The following is a 27,402-nucleotide window of genomic DNA, read 5'->3' as shown; positions in this document are numbered from 1 at the left end:
GCAGCCTGCTGGATTCTACCACGACGCCCTATTGACCTCCTACTGTACATGACGAATATAGGGACCGCCTGACGTGAATGTCCGACCAGCAAATAGGCAAAACCCTTTCGGCAGCCCCTATAGATACGAGTGCGCTGTCCTGTGATCCCTGCTCACGTGTATATAAGGATGGATGGGATCTTGTTTTGATGTTTTAATCCTGAAAATTGGATTACATGGCACAGACTCTAGAGGAATCACATGCACTTCATCTAGCAGAGGAGAAGGAGCAAGTCTTACACAACGTCTTGGCATGGCCTTACCTCCTTGGCTGCAGCGGCCCCCCTGCCCTTGGCTGGGGCATTCTTCTTGCCGGGTCTTCTGCCCAGCATTTCGGCTCATGGAAGCGCTCCTGCTTGTCCCGGTGTATGGATTACTGCGAGTCCCTGAAAGTACAAGTAATAATCTGTCATGTGGAGGAGGAGGAGACGCCTACATATACAGCGGAGTCGCACACGCTAGAGTGATACTAACATTTACTGAATGCCAGAGGCATCACTACCGGGCCTGGAGGACTCTGGGACATGATGAGTCCTCCGATAGTTACTCATGGCACTCGGCACAATGTTATATGAGTGTCCTAATACTTCTGTATCCGTGTCATACTCGCGAGGTGACATATACCAGGATGAGACACCAGAATACACACATGCTTGGCCGAGTATGCAGGTGTATCGGGGTTTGGATAGCATTTAGCCAACCCCTATCTTGTGTACGGCCAGTCTAATGTGCGGTAGGACTTGGTAGCCAGCGTTCAACTCTGCGGCGCCGCCACAAATGGAAAGGACTGACCAAAGAGTAATGTATCTCCTACCCATAGGACAATGATATATGGTGAACCCCCTGATCACTACGACAGGTCCAGTGGCCACACATGAGCACTGCTGCTCCATTCAGTCTATATTTGCCAGCGCCATAGTCAGTGACCGCAACTCCTCAGGAATGGGGGCCTTTAGACCCTCCCCTCTAGTGACTGTGGACCCCCATACACTGTCACCGCTGGACAGGCGATACATGCTCCAATGATTTGTCGATCTAATACTTGGATACGCCGAGTCCTCCGGAGCGAGACTTGCTCGGGAGTTGTCACCCCCGCGGACCCTCACTCTATAAACTCTACATTCTCAAAGGAGTTTAGCAATCCAGGATAAGAAACTGAAGAAAGAATAAGAAGACAGTGATGTGAAAGTGTCCTATAGAACAAATACTGTGCGATCACATACCAGGGACCCCCGGCTATAGAGGAAGGGGTTAACCACCGCCGCCCGGGGGGGCTCTTTAGACCTCCAGCATTAGATGTTCCTGGGCACTGGATGGCCTGGTATGTTCTGGGTCATCACAATACAATGTGACCTGCACCAGGAAGTATCTACCAAGTGTCTGCAGCAGGAGGAATCTGCCAGGTCTTCTCTCCAGACATTCTGAGTCATTGCATTGCTTGTCCTGGGGCTTTCTGGATAAACAGACATCTATCTTATATACACACCATCTATCTTATATACACACCATCTATCTTATATACACACCATCTATCTTATATACACACCGCCTTGGCTGGCTCAAAGTGCACGGCTTGTGTGGCAGCCCCTGACTCATCACATACCTGCTCTGGAAAGGTCTCATCCTTTGCTTTTCATAGAGATAAGCGGCACACAAGGCAGCTGCTTATCTCTTCACTACCCTGCAGCCTTGGCCATGGGGAAACCAAATGATACCTAAATAGAGGGCACATAACGGGCCCAAAAACACAAACGTGAGGGCTCCCTCACCCCGTCTAGAGACCTCCACTTTCCTGTCCTGCTGTGAGACAGTAAGAGAAGGTTCACATGCAGAAGCTTCCGAAAATGAAATTTTAAGAGTTGTTCTAAGTCCTGCCCATGGATGTCTGCACGCTCCATTAAGATGTAAATGGTTCCAGAACATGACCCAAGGCAGGTCAGAAAAGCCATATCCAGATTTGTAGGGTTAATATTTTATATGTCGTTCCCCTTTTCATGTCTATAAGAGGAGGAACAAAAACAGAGCGGAAGTAATAAAGATATAAAGCGAGTGCTTAGTGATAACGGCGTGTAATGTAGTGATACCGTATCTACTGCCGATAACCGTGTACAGCAAGGGCAGCAAACCGCAGCGAACTACAACTTCCAGCATGCCTCTGCAATCTGCTAGTCCTGAAACTCTCATAGGAGTGAACAGAGCATGCTGGGAGTTGTAGTATCAATGTCGCTGGCGTGCTGAAGGTTGCTAGCCCCTGGTGTAAAGGCTTAGATAAACAGCCGACCAGGACATCATAGTCATAGGGGTATTGGTAGCTTACCACTAGGATATGCCATGGCTTTACTATTATTAGTGGGGTCAATCCATGGGACCCCCCCCCCAACATGAGAATGACAGGAATACAGCACCGATTGAAGTCCGCAGCCCCTTTACTGTATATACCTGTAAGGCGGCCATAGACTGTGCAGATCCCCCTTCCCCCTGTATTCTCAGGACTGGGGAGGGTCCCCGAGGCTGGAACCCCACTGACCAAAGTGTAATGACATATCCATGTTATATAAGGACCGGTCACATTATACAGTGCAGTCCATCACTTATAGCTTGTGCGCCTTCCAGGTAAGAGCTCACCTGTCATACATGTATACAAATCACCAATGTCTTGACATGATATTCATCTATTGATCAATCCCAACTAGTGCCCTCTGCCCTGTTCCCAACCTTAAAGGGGTTGTACCATTATATGCACAGGACAGGGGAGAAGTGACCGATTGCTGGGTGATCCCGAGGACTGAAGGTCCCCCCAAAAAGCCTCCTTGTGAATGGGGCTGCAGTGCGCGTGTGTGACCAATGCTTCATTGTTTGGGACTGTGATCAAATTAAATGGGGTGATGGTCACACAAGAGCACCATGAACAAGGAGGCTTCGGGGGGGGGGGGGGGGGACACGAGTTTTGGTCCCTTGTTCTACTGATCACTAGGGGACCCCCAGCATTCAGACCCTTATCCCCTGTCCTGTGGCATGATCCCTTTAAGGCGAGGTCTGCACCACAACTTTGACAATGACTTCTAATCACAAAAATAAAATAAAAAAAACATACCACTTAACCCCTTTGTGACTACAAGTTGCGATCACAACACCCTAGGGATCGCAACACAACCCCTTTCACTAAGATTAGGGAAGGAGTTACAGACTGATCCGGCGAGAAGTCGCAGTGTAGCCGTAGCCTAAAGGGGTTTATCAGTTTGCCTGGGGGGGCCAGAGGGTGGTAAATTTAATAAAGGGGCGCTCCCCTCCCCCAGGTCCCCTGTTACATCCCATAGTGGTCGGGGTATAATTGAGGTGGATCAGGTGACCACAGCGGCCAATCAGGGTGATGTCACTACTACTATGTCACCCATACCCAGCAGGTGACCACGGAGGCAGTGACCGGCCCATGAGAAGCCCTTTTTTTTGTTTTTTCCCCCACCCCCTCACATATTCCAGATTCATTGGAAACCCCCTTTAAGTGGCAGCTTACGCCAGATATTACAGCTCGCCGTATACCCCGAGCACTGCTGGGAGTTGTAGTCCCACAACAGCTGACATGACAGATATCACAGAATACAGCAATAATCACTATATACCTCCATCTACTGCAGCACTACAGGTCCCAGCCTGCCTTACACGCTGGGACTTGTAGTCCTGTCACAGATGAGGAGCCCCCATTACTATATAGCACACAGACATGTACAGCGGTTGTCACTCACCGGCCTAGTATACGGCTATTACAGAGGAGGAGGGGGGTCACAGCCGGCACCTGTCATGTGATCCTCCGCTATATATAGCCATAGACTTCAGGATGGTAAACACCCGGGCCTGACGGGGTTAATGAATGATGGCGGCTCCTGGTCCGTACGGAGAGGCCGGGGGGGAGACAGCCCGGGGGTGAGGTGCTGAGAGTCAGCGGAGGACAAGAGCGGGGGATGCTGGGAGGAGGAGCGACCCCGGAAGTAGCCAGCTGCTGTCATACAACACGTGATTGTCAGCGGCGCCTCAAGGACCTGCCTTGACGTCACGAGCACGTGACCTGTCATCTGCCCAGGGAGGAGCAGAGACATGACGTCACAAGCATGGGCGGAGTCACCTGCATTAATATAGACGTCTCAGCAGGGATGGAGGGAGGGATTGTACAGGAGACTACAGGGTGGATAAGGAATATTTTTTAAAGAAAGAAAAAAAACTTGCTAGTCTTCAGTAGTTGATACCTTTTTAACGGCTAACTAATAATGATGACAGATTACAACGTTTCGGAACTCTCGGCTCCTTTCTCAAGTAAATTTAAAAACATTTTCTGAAGCATGCTTATTTATGTACAAAACGGCACATAGGGATAGAATTCTAGGAGGAAGGGGGGGGGGGGGCGGGGGGGAAGAGGGGTATTAGTAATTGGTACAAACAATGTAAGAACAATATATACAGTACCAGGTTCTTATTTCTCAGGTCGGTGATTTCTGTAGAATGCCATAAAACCATGTGACAGATTTAACCCCTTCACCAGTGTTTGAAGCAGGGTCATAAGTTTATACTCCTAAATCCATCGCTCTTTGATTTAAAATTCCCTCTTAAAACCAAAATTTTCCTGTGATCGGTGATATTATGATCCTCATTGCAGAAATGTTTTGATACGGGAAGGTCCATTCTTCGTTCTCTAATCGTATGGCGATGTGAATTCATCCGCATTCTAAGCTGCTGGCTTTCACAAAGTATGCTGCTTGTGATTGTAGATCTGTCGGGCATATTTATTATACACCAGATATACGGCGCAAAAAAAAAATTTAAGCCAAAGCATTGACTTGAATTTGCGAGACCCAATCACATCTGATACTATATGGCAATATTAATCTTTAACAGGAACCCATCAGTAGGTATGACCTGCATTAGTATTAACCTGCTGACAGGTTCCCTTATGTTTTTAGGTATAAAAACCTATAAATATGTGAAGTCTCCCTATTCTAGCTATGGAATGGTACATATAGGTTTGATCTATAGGGGTCAGAGCTCATGTAAAGTATACATCACCCATTAACAGAAGTGAGACCAGTCTACAATAAAAAGACATAGAAATCTTTATTATAAATAACCATAAAACTGGGTTATATATTGGTCAGACATAAAACATTATATACACTGGTATTCTAATCACTCTTCTCTCAGGGCGTACAGGATGTCGTCCTGGCTGACGTTGATCCTCACTCGTAGGTACAAGTCGTTCCTGCTGGATTCAACCAGGAGAAGACGGGAAGCTCCAAGTCTTAAACAGACAGCCATGGTCTCGGACATGGAGGGAGGCTGCACGCCCTCAATCCTGCACAGTGCGATGTACTGATGATAGACCTGCAAAGTGACAGTCGTAAGCAACGGCCCATACTAGATTGGTATATAGAGTGGCAGAAAGCGCCAAACGTGGGATCTTACAGTGGGACCCTTAGTGCATTGGTTAGGACATATATTTGATGGAGGATCATCCCTTTAAGGGACTCCCCCCCACCATGGGTTTGTTGAGCACCGAGATTCCATTGTGGCTTTCTGCTGAATGGGCCTAACCGGTAGGGAGTCCCGAGCGGTGGACTCCATGACTAAATCAGCCATGGGATCTGCAGCATGATCGAGCAGTCATATTCTTAACACATTCTGCTGCAATCTCTGCCTGCGACTGAACACAATGGGAGGCAGAATCAGGAAGGAATCTTCCATTGATTTGGGGGTGGAATACACCCTAAAATTCCTCTGTGTAAATACCACTGACGCTGGGTTCACACCAGCGTTCGGGTCTCTGTATCAGGTTTTCGTCTTCTGTCGGCAGAAGATGGAAACCTGGCAGACTGTGTCTGGCCGTGAGCACCCGGTGAGCGTTTTATGCTCTCCGCGGCGAAACTGTTTTTTTTTTTTTTTTAACTGGACACAAAGTCCTGCATGTCCGACACTGTGTCCGGTTAAAACGCTCACGGCCGGACACTTTTCAAACCCATTCAAATGAATGGGTTTGGAACATGACTGCAGGTTTCCGTCTCCTGCCCAGTTTCGTGCAGGAAACGGGAACCTGCACAACGGAGACCCGGGGCGCAGATGTGAAAGAGCCCTAAGTCTCCAGGTCCTGCTGTCACATACGGACATAAGACCTTGGGGCTGTGCCACTAAGCCCTTCCTACTGGATAGGAACAAAGTTGTCTGTTCCTTAGGAGTCCCAGCACTGAGACCCCATGTGATTAGGAGACTAGGGGGCCATTCTATATAAATAGAATGCAGCGCTGGCCCGTAATCTCATGGAAGTGAATGGAGTGGAGCTGTGTTTGCATCTCACAATCCCATAGAAGTCTCATGTGCACCCACACATCTGACCCCTGGGATACTCAGCAATTATAAGAACCAGAGACTGGAAGGGGATCCCACATTCCCATACACCCCCTCCCCCATCTTTCACATGGCGCAGTCAGGAACTTTCAGTCTTCGATTCTTGGAATTGCTGGGTATTCTAGTGGTAAGACCCCAATGGGGAGAAGTGTCGTTAGCATCTCCTTTAGGTGGCGCCCCCCTGTGTTTGTGCCCTTAACTCACCTGTTGAAAAGTGGCTTCTTCCAGTCCAGATCTTCTGAATTCTGCAATGACTGCTTTCAGGAATGCCTGTTCCTGCACAGAAGCGCTCCTGAGGAGAAACAGCCAGGCCACGTTATTTTAGCTCAGTGCTCAGACTATATAATATATCAGTTCAATGAAAGGACACTTGTGGCTTTTCCTAGGAGTTTTCCCACCATTCAGTGGTCAGAGGGGGCTGCTGCCCGGACCTCCACCTATAGCTAGTCTACTAGTGAAAAGGGTTAATGCCACAAATATCTGACAGGTGTGGGGACCTGCATCCAGCTCAAAAACAAGGGTCCCCCATACCCCAATCCTCATTGGTCAGGTGATTAATGGCTGCCACATCCAGGTGGAGAACTCAGATGCGGTCTGCAATATCTTTCCATTCAAGTGATATCAAAGGGAACCTTAAAGTGATAGCCCATCCTAGCATCATGTCATTTAAGATGGGAATACCCCTTTAATGGATAAAGTAGTCTTAGATATGTATATGTAATGTTTTCTTGGTAAATACCTAATAGCCATGACATAAGGAGAGGAGAACATCTCATCCAGGGCCTCGATGACATGAGGCATCTTCACTAGGGACAATTCACCCTTCTTACAGGAGAACTCGCAGATCTCTGTTGCTCTACGACAGATGTCCAGACATCGGCGCGCATCTCCAGACAGAGCCGCCACCTGAAGGATTGCAATGAGAAGGTTACACGCACTTGTATGGATTATTCCGTGTAATGCAAACACATATATGGAATAAATGATCTATAAGAGTAGGAAGGACCTGGAAAAGTTTCAGAATGTGATGACTTATATCTTACAGTGTTGTAGGCACTAACCTTTCTGGATACAAGTTGGATGGCGTCATCCTCAAATGCCTTGACGTGATTTAGCCTAGAAGTTATGATCTGCTGGAGCTGTTTGTGTGTGTATGGCTGGAAGGACATCCGTGTCAGACCCTAAAAATACAAAAGCAATATTTGACATTAAACTTGGGTTCATATCTCCTGGCTGGCATAGTGATTTGGCACCATATATAATATATGACACAACGTTCCTCAAAGGATGGGGCCACATCAGATTTATTCTTTACATATTATGTAAAGAATAAATCTGATGTGGCCCCATCCTTTGAGGAACGTTGTGTCGAGGGGAAAGAACATAAAAAGTTGCAGTGTTTGTGCAGTTTTTTTGGTGCAAAATCCATGATAAATCAACCCAGAGTGCAGAGAAGTTTAGATATCTGGAATCTACACTAGTAGGACAGGATCTGTCAACAGCATGTTAAATCATGAAGACGACCCCTTAGGGTTCCCTCTCTATAAAGCAGAACAATAAAGAATCGCTATTAAGGACCTGCCCCTGTTCTGCTGCACTAGAGTCCTCCTTGCGTTACAAGGACGGCCATTTATCTGCCACTACAGGAATATGCCAGGTCGGCTGAGCTTCTGATAGCAAAACCAGCATTTTCATTGGGTGCTGGGAACAGGAACTGGGGCAACCGGCTGTTCAGCCCAGGACTGTATACCAAACCCATGGAAGTGAAACTCACACTATATACATGCAGTGTACACAGTGGTCATATTGGCAATGTATATGATTAATGTGGCCATTGACTTCTATTAAGCAGTTTCCAGATATGGACGACGTATTCTTACGATAATTCATCAGTATCAGATTATAGGGGGTCAGATGCCCGGTCCCACCACCAATGAGCTGATGAGCACTGCGGCCTCCTCACTGCTCACCAACCACAGTACCATATATTGCATTAGGGACTGTGCTTGTTATTTCGGCTTAGGCCCATTCACTTGAATTGGACCGCATTGCAGTCAGGCCATGTGACCAATGACCATGACACCATGTGGACGGTTGAGCAGAAGCAGCGCTCACAGGAGTGTCACCGCTGCATCAAACAGCTTATTCGTGGGGGCGCTGGTTGTCAGACCTGATCTGATACCCAATTCTATACACAAGCTCAGTGGCATTGATTTTATACTAAAACATGGTGCGATTTTACTGCTAAATACACAACCTTATAGAGTGTGTATTGTGTTATAGGGCGCACAAGTAACAATCCTTACCAGCCTGCTGGCTACACGATTCATCAGGATTCTTTCAGGCAGATCCATTGTGTTAGCAATCGCCACCACTATGAGTTTTGCGTGTTTTCTTGTAGGCCAGTCGAATAAACTGTACATAACATTCTGCTTCCTGGTCCAGAGCAAGTCCAGCTACGGAAAAGCACAAACATATGTCAGACATTCTCATAGGTAAAGGGACACCAACTGTGCAAGCTTTACATAGATATAGTCAAATCCAGGAACATTCAGGTTGTAAATATTACCATCAAATACAATAAAGCTTCCATGTTTCCCTTGGTGGTGCCGCTATTCTGTGATGCTGGGGGCAGGCGGGGAGCTGAATCAATCTACTGCTCCTCTCATAATGTATATATTAAGATATAGCTACGAGCATGTGTGTCCATCATTGTGAAACATGCATTTGGCATCAGAGCCTATGTGTTTCAATATGGGCTTATTGGGCACACTGTTATGCTCGGTTTATCCTAGCGCAGGGATCTTCATCAGACAGCGCCTGATGGAACCCATTGACTATTATGGAATCCGTCAGGTTTCTGTTTTTTTTAAACGCAAACCCCCATACAAAAAAGTAAGACGTAACCTGAACAAGGCCATCATTTAGTCTCCCATAATAGATCAGCTCACCTCATCTACCAGCAATACAGTGGTCTCCCTATTTGAGGCTGCTGTACTGAATCTTTTCTCCAGTAGTGCAGCAGCGTGATCCGCAGTGGCCTTCTGTCCAGTCAGAAGCTGAAAATGCACAAAAGGAAAGTCAGTGACACAAGTCATGATACGGGGAGACACTAAGTGAAAAGCTAAAAAAAAAATCCCCATCTGAATAGGCCGATACAACATTAATCTTAACCTTACCATACCTTTAAGATTTGTACATAGGCCTGATGAGGGTCTGTCAGCTTCATGCCATTGATTTCAATGAACTGGAAAGAAGGCAATCCATCTTCTTCAGCAGTGGTCTGCAGACTGCGGATCACTTCATGGACCGTTGCTGTTTTCCCCGTGCCCGGCACTCCCGATATGTACATGCAGCTAGACAGTGCACAAACTACATTGTAAAATCACAGCCAGGACCAGGGGGTCAGTACTGGGACAAGACGGTTTATAGATCTCCAGGTGACTGCAAGGTACTCAATGAGACCAATATGTAGGTGGTGGCGCTCCAGAGATGGCTGCTTGCCTTAGGAGTTATGTATAAGGGGGTCTTTAAGGAGAATTAACAGGCAGAAGATTTGATAAGAAGCCTTAAAATGGAAAGTTTACGGGTCTTTCCAGGTGAATGAGGGACACGCTGCAGTAACTTGGCTACATACATCAGCCGTGTATCATCAGCCCCTCACCGATCGGATATCAATGACCTATTCTAACTGACAAAGGTCTTACTCACTAAACCAGGCCTGTCATACCGCCCATAATGCTTCCCCTCCTTCTGCAGTATTCGCTTTACATTACTATATCAGTCACTATTTTGGGCTTTCACTGCCATGGAGACAGCTAAATACTCTGATATTACTACTTTTAAATATGGTGGCTGGAAAAAATTGTAATAAATCTCCCCATTGTATGTACAGTATTACCAGCCATAACTTACCCTCCAGTTCCATCCAGCAATTTACTTTCTACAAAATTGTAGACGTCCTGGTACTCCTGCTCCCGGCATGGCAGAGATTCTGGCACGGCCGAGACGTGAAGCCTGTACACAGAAGACATGGATGAAATGTTTGGATAGCACACGGCCACCTAAGAGGAATATCTGTCACTACAGCATGCAGGACAACGTAATATTCCATAGAACTGCATAAAACAGAAGTGGAGCCAGAAGGATAAGACCACTGCGCCAATGTATCTAACATGTACATTGGAGGAATTTGCAACTGAAAATGTCCTTTGGTACGGTTTCTCCATCTCCGACGCACACATATGTATTTCTATGGACAGACAACCCCTGTACAGTCTGATTTGGCAGCCACAGCCCCTTCTGTCATTTAGATCTTACTAAGCTACCAAATAGGTGCCTGGATAAGAGACAAATGGAAGGAAATATGACTGTAGGATACAGAATTTGCATCTTATCCCTGGAGACACAGCTCTGCATGTCCTAGATTATTATCACTGAGGGCTACTTGCAAAGTTGCTTCATTTTAGAGGCAAAGAGACAAAAAAAGAAAATTATTAAGAGCAATGGACATAACCAATGGCTGGTAACATCACAGTCCGTTAAGATTCTAAGCCTGGCTTTTCCTACACCAGTCTTAAGACCCTGACCGGCGTGAGGCACGTCTGAATTATCACAAGGCTTAAATCTTAAAGGGATTCTACCATTAAAACCTGTTTTTTTGTGGCTAAGACGTCGGAATAGCCTTTAGAAAGGCTATTCATCTCTTATCTTTAAACGTGGTCTCTGCGGCGCCGTTTTTACTGGTATGCAAATGAGTTCTCTTGCAGCGAAGGGGGTGGGCCCCAGTGCTCAAACAGCAATGGGGGCATCCCCACCGCTGCCAGAGAAGTGTCTCCAGTGCCGCCTCCTTCTTCGTCCGCAGCGTCATCTTCAATGTCTTCTTCCGGCACAGGCTCGTAACTTCTAGGCCTCGGGCCTTGAGCAGAGCAGACTGCGCAGGCCACAAGAAAATGGCCGCTAACAATACTGTGCAAGCGGCCATTTTCCCGTGGCCTGTACAGTCTGCTCTGCTCAAGGCCCGAGGCCTAGAACCTACGAGCCTGCGCCGGAAGAAAACATTGAAGATGACACTGCGGACGCAGAAGGAGGCGGCACTGGACGCCCCCATCACTGCGAGAGAACTCATTTGCATACCGGTAAAAACTGGTATTTCTAAGGAACGGCACGGCGGAGACCATGTCTAAAGGTAAGAGACGAATAGCCTTCCTAAAGGCTATTCCGACGTCTTATCCACAAAAAAAGAGGTTTTAATGGTAGAATCCCTTTAATTAATTGAGTCCATAAGCACCAGAATGGAGATTTACCCCAGTCAGGACCCGGCATAGATTTCCTATATAACTCGCGCCAGTATTCTATCATAGATGGGTTAATCAATTCCCTGTACTGTGTCAGAAATAGCAAGACACTGAATAAACCAGCCATGGTGGCCTCACCTGATACGAGCTTCCTCCAGCACATTGGCAGGCTTCTGCACAGGCTGGTTTCGTTCTGGGATTTTGGGTGTAGCAACGTGGGCAGCTTTAGAGACCGGCTGAGAGGGAAGGAAAAAAATAAAATAAAAAAATAAATCACACAATATCTCCATTATTGTAATACAATACAAAGATACTTGCACACAAAACACCAACGTAAAATAATGACATTAAAGTTGGCAAGGTTTTTACAAAGACTCCTACAATGAAAAACAGGAGTTAAACCCTTCTCCCAATGCAGTGACTATTACGATGCCCTGAGTACAAGGTGACGCTCAGTGACCTAATAGTATGGTGCTGCGCTGTTCTTGTACATTGCTGACAGTGTTGGCGATAACTGCAATTCTGGCAGCGTAACGCCTTGGAGGTGACTAACAATAGTGATCTCGCAAGATGTACGTCAGAGAAGTGGAGACACTTATTGGTTTGGGAAGTAATTTAGACCCAATGGACTCCCCTTTAATATCCTTTAATAGAGCACCATAGAGGTGGTATTCTAGTCAAGTGCATCATTTACTATTGGTAACTCACGGTTTTATTTGGAGTCCTGGTTGAGGATCTCTTAGAAGTTGATGTTGGGGTCCTAGGTGTAATCCTTCTCCTTGCTGCTCTCTTGGGAGACTTCTCTTCCCTTTCTGCCACCTCATGGTTGTTGTCATCGTCTTCACTGCTACTGGACACGTCGGACTCCTTGAGGGGTACAAAGTCTGCATCTTCATCCAGCTCATCAAGATCTCCCTCTGATAGGATCCTGGGGAATAGAAATCCATTAAAGCACAACTATCTAGTGCAGGAGTAGGGAACGTACGGCTCTCCAGCTGTTGCAAAACTACAACTCCCAGCATGCATACTGGCTCTGCTGTTCTTGGAACTCCCATGGAAGTGAATGGAGCATGTTGGGAGTTGTAGTTTCACAGCAGCTGGAGAGCCGAAGGTTCCCTACCCCTAGTAAGATCTAGCAATCTTGCAATTTCCATTCTGATTATTACCTATCCTCAGGATTCTGATCGGTGGGGGACTGACATCTGAACCATGCATCAATCAGCTGAAGGTCTCCTGGGAATGAAATCTATATAGGGAAGGGTGCTGGAAGCAGGAGGCACTGCACGATGTATAGTAGCCATGACTCAGTACTGCAGGTCTGATGCTATGGAGGTGAATAGGATCAGAGCTGTAACACCAAAGCACCGCGCTGCAGCTGACTGATGCAGGTCCAGGAGTCAGACACCCACTGATCAGATACTGATGGCCTACCGGAATAAGAAAAGTGGTGGTGGGCTGTGACAAAAACTTTAAGTTAAATGTATTCACTCCATGTTTCCCCTGCAACCCAGCTCCTTTACCATCCTGGAAACCAGTGTGAAACTCTTGCAGCTTTACAGCAGTGACTTTAGAGTATTACTTACTTAACCTGCTTGCGGATTAAACTAATAGATGCTTGTGCAGATTTTCTGCGGGATCGGGGTGTTTGGGGCTCCGCGCCATCTTGCTCTTCTGTTGTTCTACAAGAATAAGCCATAGTTGAGCCATTAGCAAAAGATCACTGCAGTTTTTTTTAATGTAGATTGTGAGCCCCATATAGGGATCACAATGTACTTTTTTTTTTTTTCCCTATCAGTATGTCTTTGTAGTATGGGAGGAAATCCACGCAAACACGGGGAGAACATACAAACTCCCTGCAGATGTTGTTTCTGCAGGGATTCAAACCCAGGACTCCAGCGCTGCAAGGCTACAGTGCTAACAACTGAGCCACCGTGTTGCCCCAAGATCACTGGAGTTTCACATTTTGCTCCGTCTATGAGGGATCTCCAAGTGAAGGCAATTAAAGACAATACTGATATGACTTGACCCTGCTTTTCATGTGACCTTATTCTGGCGCAAATGTTGAGCTCTAGACTGAAATGGATGTTAAAAAAAAAAATAATCACCTTCTGGTAACTTTCTTTGGTGTGAGGTTCTGTTTTTGTGGGGTTCTAGATTTCATCTTTTCTCCCTTGTGTTCAGTTCTAGAGGAAAAAAAAAAAGGGAAGAACATAGAAATGTTTAATGGAAAAATAAAACAAAAACATAAGACAAAAATAGGGAATTCATATTTCACAGAAAGTGAAGATGTAGATTGTGAGCCCCATATAGTGATTACAATGTACATTATTTTCGCCCCTATCAGTATGTCTTTGTAGAATGGGAGGAAATCCATGCAAACACGGGGAGACCATACAAACTCCTTGCAGATGTTGTTCCTGGCGGGATTCGAACCCAGGACTCCAGTGCTGCAAGGCTGCAGTGCTAACTACGGAGCCACCGTGTTGCCCCTAAAGGGATTTTCTGTGACGTTACCTACTGCCCATACGGGGTTCTTAATGTGTTGAGCCTCAGGATTTCAGGGCTCGTTCCGACACCAAGTCCAATGATTGAAATCTGCACCCAGTTCTCTGATCCCCACATTGAGTATTCATTGATATGATGTGTATGTGAGGGCTGTCAGACATATCATTGTAATAGTAAAGCCATATACAGGACATTGAACACTGAGCGGAGGGAGGAAGAGGAGGGAGAGGATGCAAGTGCCAATCACATGGCCTGGTGTCGGAGCCAGCACAGAAGCTCAACATGGCAAGAAACTGTGTGGGTATATAAGGCAGTACACTTGGGCATGAAAAGGTACGTCTTCATGGCCTAGTGTACACCAGAAGGTAATGCCTTATTACGGAGCCCTCATATATGTCAGCCTTTTGAGAGATCTGTGAAAACGGCGTTTTTTTTTCTAACAAATTCAATAAACTCTACGGTACCATGTGCTGCCATTAATACAAAAGCTAGCACATGGCAGAGGAACCCTGTCATGTGCATGATCCCTTATACAGACTCCCCAGAAGACAGTGTTAGGCTAAGGCCCCATGTTGCGGAAACGCTGCTTTTTTTGTTGCAGATTTTGCTGCGTTTTTTTTGAGCCAAAACCAGGAGTGGATAGAGCAGAAGGGAGAAGCAGAAGTAGTTTTTTTTATATAGGTTTTCCACTCCTTTTGTAGCCGTTCTTGGCTTTGGCTCAAAAAACGCAGCAAAATCTGAAAAAAAAAAAAAAAAAAAAAGCTGCGATTCCACAATGTGGGGAGCCAAAATGTAACAAGGCCCCAATACAATGCCTAAGGTTGGTCATACACATTGAATAAATCTCAGCCGAACCTGCTAACTTTCCAACTTATAATTAGTGTTGATTCGAATACCTCGCTCCCATAGGAATGAATGGGAGCGGCCGAACAGCAAGGGGTTAAGCGCCGGCAGCTTCCATTCATGCCTATGGTGCGAGGTATAACTATAGTTTCGAATACCATTCGCTCATCTCTACTTATAACCCCTGGGAGCCACAAAATGTCGGCTATAAACAAGGCAAATAAACAGCGATTATTGGTGCCGTATATGGATCTTACTGAGATTTGCTTGGCTCTGGCTCCTCAGGTGGTATAGATCTCAGAGGGGTCAGCCTCAACCGAAGCTTCAAACCCAGCCGGTCTTCAAGAGGCTTAAGTGGAATAAAGGAAGAATCTAGACACAAGTCGTCATCTGTCAGCATCTTCTTTGGAGGGGAGTCTGGGAGTCCAGCAAAAGCGACTCTACGTTTGGGAGCAACTGATTCCAGAGCCTTGAAGTCGTCATCAGGAGAGTCTCTAGCAACTGGCAGCCTGCTCCGAGACTGTGCGGGGCCTAAAGAGAGAGAGACATGTAATGGAAGTAATGAAATCCAATCCAACTGTAATAGAACAATCCCAAAATGGCAAACTGTATCCTAATAATCAAAACTTTTAGAAAAATTTGACTTCACTTTGTGCTGGAGCAAGTACAACGGTGCAGAGTAGAATATTGGTAGTCGATAAGTTCGGCACATAAAATGCCAAGAATCATGGGAAACGGTCTCCGAAGTCTTATTACATTTAGGTTGGCTTGTATAGTTAGTACAGCTCAGAAATAGACAGGCCCATCAATGTGACCCTTTGTTCACCTGCGTTCGGGACGTCTGCATGGGGTCCCCCCCCAAACAGAATACTGAAAGCAACTGCAAGCGGTGTGCAGGGAAAGCACACGGACCCCATAGACTATAATGGGGTCCGTGTGATTGCTGCACGCGCAAATCATGAGGACAGGAAAGTAGATTGTGAACTACTTTCCTGTCCGCATGATCCCTGCTGAGATCTGGCGGCAAGCACATGGATCCCATTATAGTCTATAGGGGTCTGTGTGCTTTCCCTGCACACCGCTTGCAGTTGCGTTCGGTATTCCATTCGGGGTGTCCTCATGCGGACTCCCCCCGGATGGAATACCAACACAGATATGCCAGAAAAAAAAAAAGTTAATTAAGAGAAGGTCTATAGGTACATTTAGAAGTTCCCCCTATTACCCAGGAGAGGAAATCAAGCCATTCAAGTAAATGGGGCTGAACTGCAATTACAAGCACAGCCGCTATATAATGTACAGTGCTCTGCTTGGCTGAAGCTGCAGCCCCATCAAACAGCTGATCAGAGGAGGTGCCAGATGTATGAAACAAAAGATATCTATAAACGTCCCATCAAAACTTACTGAGCTGCAGTTTTTTCCTGGCTACAGGAGTGCCCGTCCCATTGGATATCCTCTGTGCCCCTCTCTCCTTGGAATGGGAGCTTTTGGAGGTAGAATGTCGAGACTCTATTTCGGTATTGTTTTTCTGTGTCTTGGTCGCACTGCGCCTGATTTGTCGGGTTTCAACTGCATCTGCTTCACTGGAATAGAACTTGGGCTCCGGTAAGGATTTGTTAGACAAGGGTCCATTGCTGGAGGTGAGTGGTCTGAACGCCTTTCCATCCCATGATAATTTCACATACAGGAGGTTCCGAGACTTCTTTGCCTCAGGAAAAGCATCTTCAGGCTTTAGCTGCGTTATCTACAAAAAAATATATAAAAATCTTAAAATGACCTTTTTGCGATCAGTAATCGGTTCATATTATGGGGCTGGTGTGATGTACTGGGGTAGGAAGAGGAGCTGAGCCTGCACCATCCACAACAGGTGATATCTGGGATGGCGCCACCTAGTGGTGAAAGGATAATGAAGAGAAATATCTGCAAGACTAAGAGCATAACATTTTCTGCCTGCGAGCATTGTTATTACCTGAACAGTCCCCATAATGGTCTCGGCATCAATGTCATTCTCACAGACACTGAAATCGTACAAGAAGATCTCCTGGGGGTGCGGATCTCTCCCAAGCAACTTCCTCTTCCTATAGGGAATTTCTTCATAGCGCAGATACCACTGTACGATGGCGTGCTTGCTTGCATCTTTTTCTGAACCTGAAAAACAGAAAACCAATAATAAGTCTCCTAGCTAATAAAAGACGTTACCTCTTCTGGGTGCGCAAATCTTTCTACAAGTGACTGTCAGCATCTTATGGCTGGCTGCCCCTTGCAGACTGTGCCGTCACCTCCATACTAAACCTCCTTTCACATGAGTCCTTCACTGTGTGATGTGAAAAAAAAATAAAGCACTTTGCTCTTCTTACCATCGTCATAAAGTTCTTTCAGTTGAGCCACGAAAGGTTTATCCTCGTCATCACTTTCAATCAAAACAAAGTCGCCAGGAGTTACTGTGACTTCCTGGGTATCATGTGACTTGAATACAAGCCCCCTGAAATACAATGACAAATCCATATGAATTATTGCACTAGAATACAGGCAGTGCTGTTTGTCCCCCGCAGACAGGATCTGCAATGGAAGATGCATTAAAAGTTTGGAATATCATCCATGGTATAGCAGCTCAGTCTCATATACTTGAGTGGAGATGAGCAGCAGAAGAGTCACATGACAGATGTGACATCAGTCACTAATAAGCACACAGCCGGGCCCCGCAGCAGCACACAGCCGAGCCCCGCAGCAGCAGCAGCAGCACACAGCCGGGCCCCGCAGCTCCTTCAGGGTAAGGCCACACCTTGTGGAACCTGTGTTTTACAGTCCCAGTAACGCGAATCAGATATTATTTACTCTTATCCACACATTGCAGAAAATGCAACATGTTAATGGTTACCTGCACAAATGCTGTTTTTCCCTTACACTTACATGAGAGAAGGCAAAAATGAAAAAGGCAGCGGAAATGCAATAAAAACCGCAAGCATATTTGGGATTGCATTGCCGCTGTGTGTAGCGTTAACTGATTGGTGGGGGCCCCTGGCCGTCAGACCCCCCTGATCTGCTACTGACGACCTATCCTAAGGGTAAACCACTGATATATAAATCCCCGAACATCCCTTTACCCATTAGGAAATACTCACCCGTACTGGAGGTGCATGACTTTTCTGTCCTTTATAACAGGTTTCCCGCACCAGTTGTAGACGCGGCGCCTTCTCACACGGGTACAGTACCTGGTCATGATGTCTGCAAGCAGATCAGAGGTCAACAAAAGAACCAATCAGAAAATACAGAAAAATGTTAAATCAAATTTGTCATGAATTCTGCAACGGAGAGTCGAGGCATGGATCTGAACACAGTCGCGAAGCAGATCCCTCAGTATTGGCTCCTTGGTTAAAAAAAAATAACCTATAGGGCATGCTTTTTAAAAAAAAATTATTTTCCTGGATGTCTCTGAATAGGAAAGAAGTGACGCCATTAATCCATACGACCAAAATACAATATACTGACACACAGTGCTGCAGAAAATCCAGAGCCTATATTGCACGGAGTGCAGTCCTGTGCCCGGGACTCCTTGCACAATCATAGTGATCAATGATACGAAGAGTCTTGTCCAGTGCTGTATATAGTGAGCACTATGGAGCCACAGGCAGGGACTCGTATATCACCAGTCACTATGACACAAGGAGTCCCGCTGTCTGCAGTCTGGTCAATATACAGTCTGGATTCTCCATGTCTGTCTACATGCATGGCGCCGATGACCATCAGGACACGCTTACTCCATACTTTACACTGCCACGGAATGACCTAATAATAAATCAGTATACGATGAACATCACAAACCGTAATGGCAGACGTAACATGGCGACTGGCAGCTCAGAAGGAATATTGCACCTTAAGTGGATGAAGCACAACAATAACCACAGCACAAGTGCATCCTATAAAGATCAGCAGATCCATAGACAGTCTATAGTGCATGCATATGGTGTATCACTGGGCAAGGCTTGCTGGGACTTGTGGTGCTGCCTCCTGCCATATACAGCACAGCCTGCACTCACCCCCGCACTCAGCTCCGCCACTACCGGCCACACACTGCAGCTGCTTCACTCTCTGCTAAAACTTTCCCGCCATTGACGTCACCCAGCAGAGGGCAGCCCAGTAATCCGGAAGTGGCTTCAGCGCACACTGATGACGTGGCGTGTCCGAACCGGAAGTACGGAAAGCGCCGGGAAAGATGGCGAACCGAACCGTGAAAGACGCTCATAGTGTACACGGCACCAACCCGCAGTACCTGGTGGAGAAGATTATACGGACCCGTATCTATGAGTCCAAATACTGGAAGGAGGAGTGCTTCGGCCTCACTGGTGAGTAGGAGGGAGACCTGTCATATGGAGACTGGTGGTGTATTGGGGTATGTTCACATGGACCAGACTCGCTGCAGATTTTCCATCTAGGTGAATGGTCCCTGAAATATTATACTGGCAGTAAAATAACCAGAAGGTGGGGGTGAAATATAAAATATAAAAAACCTAGAATAAAAAATTTACTGTACTCTCCTGCCTTGGCGCCTGTGTGGTTGTCTTGGTTGCAATGCTCGCCGCTATATACCCCGCGTTCTATAGTGGAGGAGGTTGGAGCCGTCACATGGCCAGACATCTATAGAGAGGCCAAAGGGGACGAGATTCATTGCCAAAAGGGAGACGAGTGCGATTTGGTGCGGCGTTATTCCAGAACTACAAGGAACGCAGCCTCAAGGACCCCCCTCCCCAATGCACATGGGAACTCCGCATCGGGAAATAGTCAGGAGACCGGGGCACCTTGTGTCTTACTGAGTCACTGCCTGTGACCTCACTATCCATACTGTATACAGTCAGGACCCTATAACTATGATACAGGGGGTCCCGATCGCCTGACTGGGTTCATTCCAGGAAATCTGAGCAGTGCATGAATTGGACTTCTTGCTCTGGATTGCACTGTGTGCATGGGGTTTAAAGAGAACCGTTCACCACTTTCCACAAGTCCAGTGCATTACATTATTCAGATGCTGCTTTGCTGATTCTGGCGCAGTCACATTATGCTTTCTCTAGCCCCCGCTTTTCCTGAGTGCTGTTAGTTTTGTTTCATGATATACTATTTAGTCTCTGTACTGTCAGGAGGGCGGAGTCAGGCAGGTGCAGACAAGGGGGTGTGATTCTGAGATCTGACACTGGCTTCCTCTGATTGGAGCTCTGAGCCACACCCCCCACCTAAATAGCACTGCAGGCACCCAAACTAACTAACTGCGCTTGTCGCTCAGGAATGGCGTGGCTAGAGACAAAATTCCAACAGGGCTGGAATCAGAGGAGCGGCGCCTATTAGCAAATGCCAAGAACTAGAGTGGGTGGAGGTGGGAAAGGTCGTCTTTAAGGGCACATGAACAGGTGCAATGAACCACAAAATAAGGACAGGAATAGGACCTGCTGCTTGTTGTTCAGCTCATTTCTACAACCTGGACACTGATCTGAGAAAATGCCATATACTTAGGATAGATCATCCTTAGCTTTCCAAGGCTAAAATATTGGTGACTTGATGGCGGTCAAACCGAGTAGAAAAAGTGAAGTAAAAACCGTTTGATTCTCGCCGATTCCCTGATCAATTTAGTGTTTCTTCTTAAAATCCATCCACCCATTCAAAAGATATGACCCTTGAAGATTACATGAGGACTAGCTGTCATTCTCCATGTGGGTGGGAGACTTTTATTTCCACATAGAAAAGTATAAGGTCACTGCCCATCTTTTGAATGGGTGGATTGTTTTTCAAAAAGAAAAACACATTTAGGGACAACACGGTGGCTCAGTGGTTAGCAATGCAGCCTTGCAGCGCTGGAGTCCTGGGTTCTAATCCCACCAGGAACAACATCTGCAAGGAGTTTGTATGTTCTCACCGTGTTTGCTTGGATTTCCTTCCCTAATACAAAGACATACTGATAGGGGAAAACAAAATGTGCATTGTGATCTCTGTATAGGGCTCACAATCTGCATTTAATAAAAAGAAAACCACATTTAACATTTTCTACTTGGTGACAGATCCTCTTGAAATAGATTAGATTCCTGGTCACACATGTATAGTGCTGCTCCAGTGACAGTGTGATCACTGGGGGCTTCAATGATCAGACATTTCTCGTCTAGTTTGTGAGTAGGTGTGACACTCATGCACATGGACGTGTGCAAAAAAAAAAAATCTGCCTTGTCTAAATGTTCCCGGACTCAGAGCGAATGTCCAGTTCTGGAGTGAGTGAAAAATTGTCCTAGTCTTCCAGGAACTAACACCTAAGCTGCAGATACTAGTGTCTGACTTCTTTTTTTTTTTTTTTGTCTTTAGCGGAGCTGGTGGTGGACAAGGCGATGGAGCTGAAGTATATTGGAGGAGTTTTTGGAGGCAACATCAAGCCTACACCTTTCCTGTGTCTGGCCCTGAAAATGCTGCAGATTCAGCCGGAGAAAGACATCATTGTGGAGTTTATAAAGAACGAAGACTTCAAGTGAGTCAGAGAGCGAGAGTCTACATGAACTGCTGCTTCAAGGAGACCTCAAATTCCAACACTTGGGACTGATGGCCATTTACTCCTTCAGCATTAATGGGGGGTGACAAAGCTTCGAAGTCCTGACTTTCCTTATGAGACACTGATTTCCTGTATAAGTTTTTATACCGGATCACATGTGTAGGCGGGTGCAGCAGGACCCTGGAGCTTTCAGGACCCTGGAGCTTTCAGGACCCTGGAGCTTTCAGGACCCTGGAGCTTTCAGGACCCTGGAGCTTTCAGGACCCTGGAGCTTGCAGGACCCTGGAGCTTGCAGGACCCTGGAGCTTGCAGGACCCTGGAGCTTGCAGGACCCTGGAGCTTTCAGGACCCTGGAGCTTTCAGGACCCTGGAGCTTTCAGGACCCTGGAGCTTTCAGGACCCTGGAGCTTTCAGGACCCTGGAGCTTGCAGGACTCACAGGCTTTCTCTTAAGAGTCCTGGCAGCACTTAAACAGCTTTTTACATGGAAATTCTGAATGTAATTACAGAAAACTTCTCTGCAAGCCCTGCATCTCCTCCTACTACACTGCCCTCAGATAGGAGACCTCACTCACTTAACAGATCTGTCTTCTCCTTTACTATATACGTGTTGCACTTGGCACATTATCCACACTCTCTGACCTATTTACTGAATTCCTCCTTCCTTCAGGTATGTCCGTGCCTTAGGTGCCCTCTACATGAGACTGACTGGTACCGCCAGCGACTGCTACAAATATCTGGAGCCGCTGTATAACGATTACCGAAAAATCAAGACCCAGAACAGGAATGGAGGTAATTTCCTTTCACTTCTCTGGGAGCTCCAAGGAATGAGACGTGAGCGTGCATGCTGGGAATTGTGGTTATGGAAGAGCTTAAGTGCCAAAGGTTGCTGACCCTCAGCCTAGTGGTGTCAGAATATTATTAAGCTGTTTTTCAGTATAGTAACTGTATATTGTTTTACCTCTTAGAGTTTGAGCTGATGCATGTGGATGAATTCATAGATGAGCTTCTCCACGCCGAACGGGTTTGTGACATCATATTACCCCGCTTACAGGTACGTCTTCATTACTTGTGTACCTATACTGGCTGCAGATTCAGGTTATTGATTTTTAGAAACAGTCACGGCTATTCACTTATTCTATATGGGAGATAGTCACTGACCTTCTTACCATTCTTAATGTACCTCACTAGTTAAACACAGTGTAAAGGGTCTTTCCATCCGCAGTAATGGTTGTAGGGCACGGTTGCAGCTCTGTGCACTACACTAAGGACAAGCGCTGTCTGCTTGTTTCTCAGTACAGAACAGCTGGTCAGGGGGGTGCTGGGTGTCGGACCCTCACTGATCTATTGTTATGGTTCATCATCAATATTTTTAGCTCTGCCGCTCTACTCCTTGATAGTTTTATTTGCATACTAAGTTCTTAACTAACATGGGAACCACTAAGCATGACTTACCTGCGCATGCGCACTTTCCAGTACTGTCAGTAGTATCGGCAGTGTCTTATCGCCCCCGTCTGGGCATGGACCATTCATGTTCTGTGCTCTGTTCTAATAACTGTCCAGTATGAGCCTTAGCATCGTCCTCTACCTCTATGGCGCTGTTCTTCTATACAGGCACCATCTTTATGACCATAGAATATAAGCCAGCATTGTTCTCTCTCTGCAGTGCTGCATGCTCAATGGCTTTCCTTTTTAGGGTCCATATCACATGCCATAGACCCCCCTGACACTCTCATTATCTTATTAGAAACGCTATGTGCTTGAGGAAACCGAGCAGCTGGATCCTCGCGTCAGTGCTTTGGAAGAAGATATGGATGACGTTGAGTCCAGTGAGGATGAAGACGATGAGGACGAAAAGGTTTGTGACATTAAATCGGAATATGAAAGCTTCCGTTAATCACTTGTTTGATGAATATGAAGAATTTTAGGTCAATTGGTTTGGAAAGTGAAAGGAACGTGAAGGGGTTACTTGGTTTCCAAAACCTATTTTGGAATAGTGAATTGGAGGAGGCGCAGTCTGTGATTCAGTAGCGCAGAGTGACCCAGCATGTCCCTTGATTTTCTGAATCGCAGTGCAATGCTTTATTTCACCTGTGGTAGCGCTGCAGTGGAATTTAGCATTGGGAAGGGTATTGTGGTGTGATGCACAAAGATTTGTAATAACAGAATTCTTTTTGTACCTCTTGGGTGTAGGGCAGAGATCCTACCCCAGACCATCACAGACGAAGCTACAGAGACCTAGACAGGCCACGTAGATCGCCTTCACCTCGGTACAGGAGAAGCCGCAGTCGTTCTCCGAGGAGGTAATGCAAAGCGGATTATTGAAGGGGTTGTCCGATGTGAAAAAAAATTGGGGTGTAAAGCTGAGAATGGGCCCTGTATTAGGACTTTGTAGTGGGGGTCATTGTAAGGAAGAAGGATTGTCTAAAGAAAACAACATATAAGATTCTATTCTTCCCCAGGAAATAGTTTCTCATCACTGTATGTCTTCTTTTATGTTTCAGGAGAAGCCGTTCCCCTAAGAGAAGAAGGTGAGTGTCATAATACCTTAGACTAGCGTCACACGGCAGAATTTATGCCCTGGAATCTGTCTCAAAAATTCCACCTCCCCATTTCCACCTCATTTTCTGGTGCGAACGGCTAGCTTTCTGCAGCGGACTGTGCAGGGCGGGTCCTTCCTCCTCTCCTTATGTATGGTATCACATTGATATGGTAAAAAGCAGGAATGGTATCTAGATATCATTCACACTGCTCTGTACCCACAATCCTTCTTCACCCCGCAGAGAACGACACCGGAGCAAGAGTCCCAGGAGACACCGCAGCAGATCCAGAGAAAGACGCCATCGATCAAAATCCAAATCTCCAGGTTTGTTTCTTGGTGGTCCAGCGGAGGTCATGCATGCACACACAAGGATTCTGAGTCCCCTGTCAGTGGTGGGGGGTTACTGGGAGGGGAATTCGGCACTCGGATACTTCTCTCTTGTTCTGCGAATAGTGGATTAGACTTCAAGATAGAGCAACGTCCAGTTGGGGCCACATGTGAGTTTGCAGCTGGTTAGCCGACAGCGGTGCCAGTGCCAGGGATCTCAACAAATCCCATCCACACTCTGGTTTAAAAAAAAAAAAAAAATGCAAATTTTTTGTGCTGCGCATGTGGAATCCACAATGTATTAATTACTGCTCCAGGTTCCATTGTAGTCTTCAAGGTGTTCTTGCTGTAAGGGGTTAAACTTGCAGTAAAAACCAAATAACGGGTGCTGCAGATATAGCTCACAGTGAACCTGCACGTGTGGCTGGAGCACTGGGATTTGTGAATGGGGATAGGCTGCAGTGCCCTGGACAGCCGGGGATATTCCCATTAATATTCTTAGTTGTTTTTTTTGTTTTTTTTTGGGGGGGGGGGGGTCTTCGCTTTGTAGAGATTTTGCTCATAACTAGATTATGTTGTAACATATCTTGGAGGGATTTACTCATTTTCCTTTCTTATTAACAGGACATCATCGTAGTCACCGACACAGAAGCCACTCAAAGTCTCCAGAGAGGTAAAAGGGACTACAATAGCGTAGCAAAAAACTTTTCTTGTAGGTATCGGTAGAATTACGACACGGACGGAAGCAAAAATCGCAAAGAATATCAGGGGCCGCTCTATCAGCTGGTTGGGGCTGCACCATTGTCACGGGGGTTACACAAAATGAAACCTATACTCTATGCTGGACTCTTTAGATATAATAGGATAGTGTTACTGTCTCATAAGGCGATATCATATTGCTAGGATATGTCAATATATGGGAACCCATACATACATACATTGCAACATGGAGCCTGGGAAACTAGAACTGTGCACACGGCCACTTGCACTACTGCGTGGAGGGAAAGCTGGAAGTGGATGCAATGCTGGGTTACCTTGCAAACTCAGGATCAGTGAAATCTACATCAACTTCCGGCCTCCACCTGAAGGAAAGTGGTGCAAGTCACAGCTGTGCACAAAAATTCTGAGTTGCACAAAAAACGGTTATGGCTGGTGTGTCCGTTTTGTAGAACACAGGCCATGATAAATCAGCCCATGTGTGTAAGTTGGAGAGTCAAAATGCAGGTCACATGACAGCTGAGGACCAGAAGGGAGCAGATACGGTAACTCAGTCACTAGTAAGATGACCTGCCCTGCATTGTTACCTTCCCTACAGGCCACAGAATGAAAATTTACTTGGGACTTTTTTTTTTTTTTAATTGAATATTTTCTTATATTTTTTATAGGTCAAAGAAGAGTCACAAAAAAAGCAGACGTGGGAACGAGTGATTGGACGATGCGAAGGCGCTGATCCATGACCCAGGACCTTTTGTACATAATAGGCTCTCGCTATGCGACGGTTGATTCTGTCACTGTCAGACACGACGTCTTCTATTCAGTCATTTTGTTTTGTTATATGATTTTTAATAAAATAAATTGTCTTCATTGTACCTGAGATTGTTCATCTGATATCAGTGAGTAAGGTGGAGTATGGCCGAGTATCACATGGATGGCCTCAGTCTGCCAGGGCAAGAACCATTACTGGTTAGCTACTCTCTGCCAGGGATCATGGAGGGGAGGACACTTGAGGCCTGGACAAACCCTTTTAAGGGTATATTCACACAGAGTTTTTTGGCAGCAGATGTTGACGCAGAATCTGCCTCAAAATCCTCTACCAAAAATGGCTCCCATTGACTTCAATGGGAGCCGCTCGCTTCTTTTTTCCATTAGCTAGCAGGCAGAAAAAAAGTCCTTCTCCAAGAAGGCGGTCACTGCCCTTCTCCCGTTCCAGGTTGAACAGGGCTGACTTTTTGTTAAAGACCTCAAGAAACTTATCCCTGAGTCCAGAGAGGGGAATAGATTCGTTCTCCCTCAGAGGCGTCCTAAGCTCCAGCTGTTCTCCTGTTCCAAGAAGACTTCTTTCTAGTCCAGACCTGCCTGGTCGTCCTGCACCAAGTCGTCCAGGCCTTCCTCTTCCAAGCCCTCCTCGGCATGAAGATTATCCCCCACTCTGGGCCTCTCAGGTGGTGGGATGTCTGGGTCCTGGGCCTGAGAGGTGGTGTCATCCAGCTACTCAGCTGTCACTGCAGTCTCTTTGCCTTCTCTATGTCAGACACTCCAGGCTGTCTCCAATCTGCAGCAGCAGGGAGTTCCCACTTCAGAGCGTACCCGGGGTTATTACTCCTAACTGTTCTACAAGCCCAAAAAGGACGGCCCCCTTCATCCCATCATGGACCAGAAGGGGCTCAACAGGTTCGTCCATGTCTACACTTTTGGCTGTAGTCTATGCGGTCTGTAGTGGTATCCCTGGAGATGGTTGAATTTTATTTTTTACAGGGATCACAATGTACATTCTCCCCTATCAGTATGTCTTTGGCGTATGGGAGGAAATCCATGCAAACACGGGGAGAACATACAATCTCCTTGCAGATGTTTTGTCCTTGGCAGGATTCGAACCCAGGACTCCAGCACTGCTAGGTTGCAGTGCTAGCTACTGTGTTGCCCCCTAGATGGGCGAATTCTTTGTCTACATCAGGTGTCGGCAACCTTCGGCACTCCAGCTGTTGTAAAACTACAACTCCCAGCATGCATACTTGCTCTGCTGTACTTGGAACTCCCATAGAAGTAAATGGAGCATGCTGGGAGTTGTAGTTTCACAGCAGCTGGAGAGCCGAAGGTTGCTGATCCCATCATGTTGTACCTTTAGCGTTTTTTTAGTTTTGCAGTGGATCCGTGACTTTTCCAGTTGTCTCTCTCCCCTTTGGGCTGGCTTCTGCCCTCTGGGTACCGTATGTACTCGAATATAAG

General features: G+C 46.4%; 3 protein-coding genes across 3 annotated transcripts in view; 1 reads left to right on the top strand and 2 right to left on the bottom strand.

Annotated features, from left to right (window-relative positions):
• Positions 1 to 4,029, bottom strand: part of CC2D1B (coiled-coil and C2 domain containing 1B) — a 29,225-nt gene extending 25,196 nt beyond the window's left edge. The window contains exons 1-2 of the mRNA XM_075287665.1: positions 3,783 to 4,029; positions 303 to 425 (exon numbers count right to left, since the gene is read on the bottom strand). Coding sequence (XP_075143766.1) covers positions 303 to 371 — 69 coding nt within the window. The 5' untranslated portion in view covers positions 372 to 425; positions 3,783 to 4,029. The remainder of the gene's footprint in view (positions 1 to 302; positions 426 to 3,782) is intronic.
• Positions 4,030 to 5,184: 1,155 nt separating this feature from the next.
• Positions 5,185 to 19,180, bottom strand: ORC1 (origin recognition complex subunit 1). Its single transcript, XM_075287679.1, has 18 exons — positions 19,106 to 19,180; positions 18,191 to 18,293; positions 17,426 to 17,550; positions 17,038 to 17,216; positions 16,473 to 16,812; positions 15,329 to 15,602; positions 13,829 to 13,906; positions 13,307 to 13,402; positions 12,432 to 12,651; positions 11,862 to 11,959; positions 10,342 to 10,443; positions 9,611 to 9,782; positions 9,378 to 9,485; positions 8,733 to 8,882; positions 7,488 to 7,607; positions 7,166 to 7,332; positions 6,631 to 6,718; positions 5,185 to 5,409 (listed from the first exon to the last, which is right to left on the bottom strand). Exons 2-18 carry the CDS (start codon positions 18,286 to 18,288, stop codon positions 5,215 to 5,217), a joined length of 2,610 nt encoding a protein of 869 aa, XP_075143780.1. The 5' UTR covers positions 18,289 to 18,293; positions 19,106 to 19,180; the 3' UTR covers positions 5,185 to 5,214.
• An 88-nt stretch (positions 19,181 to 19,268) lies between these two features.
• PRPF38A (pre-mRNA processing factor 38A) lies at positions 19,269 to 25,975 on the top strand. The gene is made up of 10 exons (XM_075287372.1): positions 19,269 to 19,411; positions 21,408 to 21,567; positions 22,258 to 22,379; positions 22,556 to 22,641; positions 23,335 to 23,445; positions 23,781 to 23,890; positions 24,092 to 24,118; positions 24,371 to 24,453; positions 25,081 to 25,129; positions 25,842 to 25,975. Exons 1-10 carry the CDS (start codon positions 19,282 to 19,284, stop codon positions 25,882 to 25,884), a joined length of 921 nt encoding a protein of 306 aa, XP_075143473.1. The 5' UTR covers positions 19,269 to 19,281; the 3' UTR covers positions 25,885 to 25,975.
• Positions 25,976 to 27,402: the final 1,427 nt, after the last annotated feature.

This window comes from Leptodactylus fuscus, chromosome 9 (assembly GCF_031893055.1).
Source record: "Leptodactylus fuscus isolate aLepFus1 chromosome 9, aLepFus1.hap2, whole genome shotgun sequence".
NCBI classification, from domain to species: Eukaryota; Metazoa; Chordata; class Amphibia; order Anura; family Leptodactylidae; genus Leptodactylus; species Leptodactylus fuscus.
Note: the sequence above shows the minus strand (reverse complement) of the source record. Positions and strands in the feature narration are given on the sequence as shown.

Coding starts and splice junctions, on each gene's coding strand:
- ORC1 (XM_075287679.1), bottom strand. CDS start 18,288: ATGACCAGGTACTGTACCCGTGTGAGAAGGCGCCGCGTCTACAACTGG. Junction 9,486..9,610: donor CCTATGTACAAATCTTAAAG/GTATGGTAAGGT, acceptor GTGCATTTTCAG/CTTCTGACTGGACAGAAGGC. Junction 6,719..7,165: donor CCTTATGTCATGGCTATTAG/GTATTTACCAAG, acceptor GTTTCTCCTCAG/GAGCGCTTCTGTGCAGGAAC.
- PRPF38A (XM_075287372.1), top strand. CDS start 19,282: ATGGCGAACCGAACCGTGAAAGACGCTCATAGTGTACACGGCACCAAC. Junction 23,891..24,091: donor CGCAGTCGTTCTCCGAGGAG/GTAATGCAAAGC, acceptor TTTATGTTTCAG/GAGAAGCCGTTCCCCTAAGA. Junction 24,119..24,370: donor CGTTCCCCTAAGAGAAGAAG/GTGAGTGTCATA, acceptor TTCACCCCGCAG/AGAACGACACCGGAGCAAGA.